Source organism: Canis lupus, chromosome 3 (genome assembly GCF_048164855.1).
Source record: "Canis lupus baileyi chromosome 3, mCanLup2.hap1, whole genome shotgun sequence".
Classification (NCBI taxonomy): domain Eukaryota; kingdom Metazoa; phylum Chordata; class Mammalia; order Carnivora; family Canidae; genus Canis; species Canis lupus.
This window is the reverse complement of record NC_132840.1, coordinates 57,421,649-57,428,456: the sequence shown is the minus strand read 5'-3', so window position 1 is coordinate 57,428,456 and position 6,808 is coordinate 57,421,649. Positions and strand designations below refer to the sequence as shown.

Below are 6,808 nucleotides of genomic sequence, written 5' to 3'. Positions count from 1 at the left end.
CCAGGCCCCGGACCCGCGCACGTCGCCGTCGTAGGAGGCGCGCCCAGGGGCGGAGCCGCACGTCGCGCCCCGCCCAGGAGGTGGCCCCGCCCCCAACCGCGCGGCGCGCCGGCCCTGCCCCTGGGCTCTCGTCTCCTCAGCAGCGCTCTCCTCAGCGCCCGGCCCCGCTGGCGTTCTAGAACTCGCCGCGCCGCCGCCTCAGGTGCGGAGAGCCCGGGCGCGGGCGGCGGCGCTGTCCCGGCCCCGGCCCCGGCCCCGGCCCCGGCCCCGGCCCCGGCCCCGACCCGCAGGTGGCGCAGGCACCGCAGGCCGGCCGCCGCCTCAGCCGGTACCGCCTCGGGCCCGCCTCCCCCACTCTCCGCCCCGCCTCAGGCCGGGCCTCCGCCTCCGCCTCCGCCTCCGCCTCCGCCTCCGCCTCCGCCTCGCCCGGTGCCGCCGTCCCGCTGCGGCTCCGAGCCCCGGCGCGGCCTGCACCTGCCCGGGGCCTCGGCCTGCCCCCCGCCTGCTGCCGAGTGCCGCCCCTCTCAGCCGCGCCCGCCCGAGAGCGAGGGCGCCCTGGAGCTCCTCACCGCCCGCAGACTCTCCTGACGCCCCTGGGGCGTCCTCTCCTGCCCTGCCCGCCCGGCCCGCCCGCCACCCCCCGCCCCCGAGTCTGGCTCGTTGCAGCCCACCTGCCTGCTCACCTTTACCTGTCCGCCCGCCGCCCCGGCCGCGCCCTCCCTCCTCTGAGTGGACCACTCTGCCCCCACGCGGCTTCCGGGAACCCTCACACCTGCTTTACTTAACCCCTTCGGATGTCTGGGTGCCCCCAGCCACCGATCCTGTTCCCACGACCCCAGTACCTCTGCCCCATCTAGTCTCCACCTGTCCTGCCCTGCCGTCCTCAGAGCTGTCACCTGTAGGCCTCGCTCCTGCCCTCCCGTCCTCGGAGCTGTCATCTGTAGGTCTCCCTTACTCTGTACTTTTGGCTCCAGAAAATTAATGTCCTGATTTACGTTTGAATGCCCACCGCCCCGCGCTGGGGGACATCTTTAGCCTGTGTGCCTGTCCAGCTCATAGATGTGCCCAACACTGGAGATATCTGCTGAGCTCACTTCCCTTTACCCCGAACCACAAACCCTCTTTCCAATCCCTAGATTTGAGCTGGTGGCATATCTACAGCTGTGATATGAGTGCATGTTTCATCTTCCATTATCCACCCCCCCCCCCAGCACCAATGAGGAGACTTGGTCCAGCCACCCAGCCGGGCTCAGCTGTACAGGTACAGGAGGATGGAGACACACTCATCCCCTTTGCCAAGTGAGTCCTCCCCTCCTAGTGGGGATGGGATGGAGGGAAGACGCTTACCTGGCTTCTCCCCGCCCCTGCCATGGCCCCCTGCCCAACAGGAGTAGCAAATGGAGGAAGAAGAGGTACAATGCCTGGTCCACAGGGGACCAATGATTCATTAATCTGTTCCACGAATAGTTTTTTTTTTTTTTTTTTTTTTTGTCTAGAACTACAATGTTCTAGATGCTAGAGTAAGCACCAGGGATTCAATAATTAGAAAGATAGGACTTACGTTTGGGAGGGTGGACACAGAACGTCCAAATGTAAATATAATTTCAATGAGTAAGAAATAGCATGAAAAAAAAAAATTAAAAAGGAGTGTAATAAAATGGGAAACAGAATGTCGTGGAGGAATGCCTAAGTGGCTCAGTCGGCAGTGAAGCTGCTGTCTTCAGCTCAGGTCATGATCTCCGGGTCCTGGGATTGAGTCCTACCTGGGGCTCCCTGCTCAACAGGGAGTCTGCTTCTCCCTCTCCTTCTGCCTGCCTCTCCACCTGCTCATGTTCTCTCTCTCTCTCTCTCTCTGTCACTCTATCAAATAAATAAAATCTTTAAAAAGTATGGAGACACAAGTTTAGATACAGTGGTTGTGGAAGACTATTCTGGGAAGATGAGTTTGAATTGAGATCTGAAAGATGAGAAGCAGCCAGTCTGATAATAGTGGGGTAGGAGGGGTGAGGGGAGAAGAAGGAATAGGAGGAGGGAGAACCCCAAGAAAGAAAGAAATAGGGGCACCTGGGTGCCTCAGTCAGTTAGATATCTGCCTTTGGCTCAGGTCATGATCCCAGGGTCCTGGGTTTGAGCTCCACATCATCATCATCATCATCATCATCATCATCAGGCTTCCTTCTCAGTGGGGAGCCTGCTGCTCCCTCTCCTTCAGGTCCTCCCCCCCCCCACCATGCTTTGCTTTCTCAAATAGATAAATCTTTTAAAAGAAAGGAAGAGAGGAAAAGAAAGAGAAGGAAAGAAAAGAAAAGAAAAGAAAAGAGAAAAGAAAAAAGAAAAGAGGCTTAGTATCTTCTAGGACCAGGAAGCAGGCCCACGTGACGGAAACTTAGTGATCAAGGGGAAAGTAAAGAGTCAAGTCAGTCATGGAGAGGCCAGCTCATATAGGACCTCATAAACCATTGATAAGAATTTGGATTTAGGGCAACCCTAGTGGCTCAGTGGTTTAGAGCCACCTTTGGTCCAGGGTGTGGTTCTGGAGACCCGGGATCAAGTCCCACATGGGGCTCCCCGCAGGGAGCCTGCTTCTCCCTCTGCCTGTGTCTGTGCCTCTTTCTCTGTGTGTCTCTCATGAATGAATAGGTGGAATCTTTAAAAAAGGGGGGACAAAAAGAATTTGGATTTTATGCTAAGGACTGTAGAACATCAGTGGAAAGTTTTAGGCAGGGAAATGACATGAGCAGACTTTTTTTTTTCTCTCTCCAATTTCTTTATGGTGAAAAATTTCAAACAAATACCAAAGTGGAGAAAATAATCATCATGCAGCCAGCGTACCCTTTTCAACCAGCTTCAAAAATGATCATTCTACAGGTGATCCTTTCATCTGTACCACCACCCAGCCTCCTCCTACGAAGATTGTTTTGAAGTAAATCTCAAACTGTGTCTCATTTCACACAACCCTGTGTTTTTTTAAAGATTTTATTTATTTGTTCATGAGAGACACACAGAGAGGCAGAGGCAGAGGGAGAAGCAGGCTCCCTGCGGGGACCCTGATGTGGGACTCGATCCCAGGACCCTGGGATCACGCCCTGAGCTGAAGGCAGATGGATGGTCAACCACTGAGCCACTCAGGTGTCCCCCACATGACCCTGTTTATTTTTTATTTATTTTTTTTAATTTTTATTTTATGATAATCACACAGAGAGAAAGAGGCAGAGACACAGGCAGAGACACAGGCAGAGGGAGAAGCAGGCTCCATGCACCGGGAGCCCGACGTGGGATTCGATCCCGGGTCTCCAGGATCGTGCCCTGGGCCAAAGGCAGGCGCCAAACCGCTGCGCCACCCAGGGATCCCCTGCGCCACCCAGGGATCCCACATGACCCTGTTTAAAGGGTTAGTCACACTACTTTGGGCAGAAGAGATGATGGGGGGAAGGGGTAGAATGGAAGCAGGGAGAGCAGGAGGGGTCTATTGCAACACTCTGGGCAGGAATAGTGGCAGTGGAAGTGGAAAGGTGAGGAGTGGTCAAATCAAGTATATTTTTTGAAGCTTTAAAAATTTAAGTGAAACTTTTTTTTTTTAACTTTATTTATTTGACAGAGAGTGCATGAGCAGGGGGAGTGGCAGCCAGAGGGAGAGAGAGTGCATGAGCAGGGGGAGTGGCAGGCAGAGGGAGAGGGAAAAGCATGGAGCAGGGAGCCCAACACTCCAAGCCCAAGGCTCCATCCTAGGACCCCAAGATCATGACCTGAGCTGAAGGGAGATGCTTAACCCACTTAGCCACACAGAAGCCCCTAAGTGAAACTTCTTTTTAAATTAAAAAAAAATGTTTAATGTAGGCTCCATGCCAGGTGTGGGGCTTGCACTCACAACCCCGAGATCAAGAGTCGCATGCTCCATCTATTGAGCCAGATAGGCACCACACACACCTTTTCTAAAATTTAAGTGAAACTTTTTTTTTAAAGATTTTATTTATTTATTCATGAGAAACACAGAGAGAGAGAGAGAGAGAGAGAGAGGCAGAGACACAGGCAGAGGGAGAAGCAGGCTCCATGTGGGAAGCCCGATGCGGGACTCTATCCTGGGACTCCAGGACCATGCTCTGGGCTGAAGGCAGGTGCCAAACCATTGAGCCACCCAGGGATCCCCTAGGTGAAACTTTCTTAAGTTTTTTTATTTAAAGTAAAATCTGGGTATATCTTAGATGTACAATGACATGAGTTGCTGCTGGACTGGATGTGGGAGTTGAGGGAAAGAAAGTTGAGCAATAGCAGATTTTTTGGGGACTAGCAACTGGGCATTTGGGGCATCTTCCCTGAGGTGGGGAAGGCGAGGGAGATGTGGAGTGGGTAGTTGAACATGCCCTGGAGTCCAGGGGAGGAGCTGAGGGTGTTGCTCAACACATGGTAGTATATAAGTCAAGGGCCTGATCGAGATCACAGAAGGATAAATGGAGATGAGAAGAGAGGGCCCAGGTCCAGCCTTAGGACACTGCCCTGGGGAGCAGGAGAACAGGTGGCATCCAGGGTAGGGCCTTTGGAAGTGCTGAGCGCTGTTCTCAAACTGCTCTGCACATCCCTTGTTACCTAAAGGACAGTAGTTTCTCTGAGTTAGGGGAGACAAAGTAGGAGTCGACAGAGGTCCTGCTTTGCTGGGTCCTTGCACTGACAGGACGGAACGTGCCCATGCCCGTCACATCAGCTGAGTGGCTGGGGCCTTCCTCTTTAATAACTGAATGTGATGTTCTCTGGGTGCGGGGCATAGAAGTGGGAGATTCGGTGAGATTTGAGGCTCAAATGACTGCCAGTCTCCCAGATCAGAGATCTCACCACCTCCTTTGCTGAAATGGTTGAGAGATCATGTGGGCCCACACAGAGGGGACCAGCTTGTCCCTGGAGGGAGAAGATACTGTGGGGGATGAGCCAGCTCCAAGCCGACTGTGTCCTCCTCTCAGGTGTTCCAGAGTCATCAGCCGATCCACATCCCCCAGCCTGCCTCCCCAGCACCTCGGGCTGATGCCCCAGCGTTACAGAGACATCTTCTGGGAGAACCTTAGCCAGAGGCCCAGGTGGGTAGAGCACAGAAAAGGAGGGGGAAGAAATGCTGGATGGTTTTACACTGAGCCTTACAGCAACAAGCCCTCGTCTGGCCCAGCTGGCCCACTGACTAATGGACGCCATAGCTCCTACTGCCAGACAGATGGGGGGATGGGAAGCGGTCAGAGACAAAGTACAGATGGGGGTGTCCTGTATACAAAGTTCCCCTATTGTGCTTTACAGCCCCACCTGGACAGAGGAACAGTATGCCCCACCCCTGCTGGTATGACCAACTTTGTGCCCTGGGGCACGTCTTGGGTAAACTGGTACCCACTGGCAGGCTATCTTTAGCTGACCTTATTACCTCCTCCCTCTGGTGTCCCCCAGCCTGTGCACTCACCACGCCTCCTTTCTTTGTATCAGTCACCCTGCTTTCACCATCTGAGCTTCCTAAGATCCCCGTGTCCCTGTTTCAGCCCAAGCCCTCCTGAGAGACCCCGTTCTGCCCTCTGACCCCTTTCACCCCATTCTGGGGCACAGAGAGTCCCTGCTTGCTCCCAGCCTGGCCTGAACCCCCCTGAGGGGCTCCCACCCCCGGAGGTGCTTTGCAGAAGAAAGAGAAGGAGGCCCCAGGTGGCAGGAATGCAGCAGGGACCTGGGTGCATCCCAGCCCGGGTGAGGGCTGTCGCGTATCACCTGGAGGATCTGAGAAGGCGACAGAGGCTCATCAATGAGTAAGGAGAGAGACACCTGCACTCTGGGAGCCACACAGGGTTTGAGGGCAGGAGGGTTTGAACTGAAGAAGGGGTGGAGGGCTTTGAAGGAGTTGGAGGCTGTACTCAGAGTAACCAGGGCAGGCCCTCCACCCTGAAGAGACTGGGAGGGAACCAAGGGTGGAGGATGAGCCACAGGAACTGCAGGGAGCCGAAGTGCATCAGGGAAGACTTGAGAGCTATCCAGGGAACTGGAGGACGGCGGACAGGAGGGTCCTTCAGTCTGGGGAGAGCAGAAAGGGGGGGCGTGGAGGGCTGGACATCCAGTGATAACACCCCTGGGTCCCGGGGAGAGTCGGGAAGCTTGGCCTCCAGGCACTGGGTTTTAACCCTCAAGTCCCCACAGAGAGAAGAAGGCCCAGTGGGGCGGTTCTGGGGCTGCCTGTGAGCCCCTGGCACTCGCTGAGGGCAGCAACAGAGTCCCCGGCACCTCCAAATATCAGGATCTGGAAGAGGAGAGGGCTGCCTATCCACAGGAAGAGGGCCACCCTCTCACCACTGGCAGGCCCCAGGTCTGGTGGAGGGACCTGGTGGGGTGTGGGGTGGGGGGGCTGAACTTGCCTGGAGAGACAGGGGAAGCTTGGAGCCAGGTTGGGGAGCTGGACTGGTGAGGGACAAAACAGGGCGGGGGGCTGGGAAACCCGGAGCGACGGCCTCTCCTGTTCTTCTCATTCTTACAGCCGGTCTGGTCACCCTGGAGCCCCCGGGGCCAGGGCGGGTCTTGCCTCCCGGGGCGGCTGGGCTCTCTGGCCTCCTGCACCGCTGTCACAGCCAGCAGGCAGCCCCTGTGCAACCCCTGGGGGACGGCAGTGCAGTCTGAGGAGTGAGGATGCCCCAGATGCCTCCGCGGCCCCCAGGCCCGCTCCCTGGCTCGGTGCTCCGCCCTGAGTTCCGGTATTAAAAAGCAAGCAAGCCGAACCCAGTGTGTCTTTCTACGGGTGTTGGAGAGGCTCGAGGGGAAGGAGGGCGCCGTCCCCTCCTCGGGGACCTGAAGTGAAGTC

At 56.0% G+C, this 6,808-nt stretch overlaps 1 protein-coding gene across 9 annotated transcripts; it reads left to right on the top strand.

Moving 5' to 3' along the window:
• The first annotated feature begins 55 nt into the window (after positions 1-55).
• On the top strand, positions 56-6,725 carry INCA1 (inhibitor of CDK, cyclin A1 interacting protein 1). 9 transcript variants are annotated; one of them, XM_072821559.1, is made up of 7 exons: positions 56-202; positions 1,212-1,299; positions 4,953-5,066; positions 5,278-5,317; positions 5,575-5,768; positions 6,154-6,319; positions 6,488-6,725. In XM_072821559.1, the coding sequence occupies exons 2-7, from the start codon at positions 1,217-1,219 to the stop codon at positions 6,632-6,634; spliced, it is 744 nt and encodes a 247-aa protein (XP_072677660.1). In that variant the 5' UTR covers positions 56-202; positions 1,212-1,216; the 3' UTR covers positions 6,635-6,725. The 9 variants fall into 9 exon arrangements, with proteins under 9 accessions (XP_072677660.1, XP_072677658.1, XP_072677661.1 ...); XM_072821557.1 differs by having other exon boundaries at positions 6,145-6,319; XM_072821558.1 differs by lacking the exon at positions 56-202 and adding an exon at positions 640-940 and having other exon boundaries at positions 6,145-6,319.
• Positions 6,726-6,808: the final 83 nt, after the last annotated feature.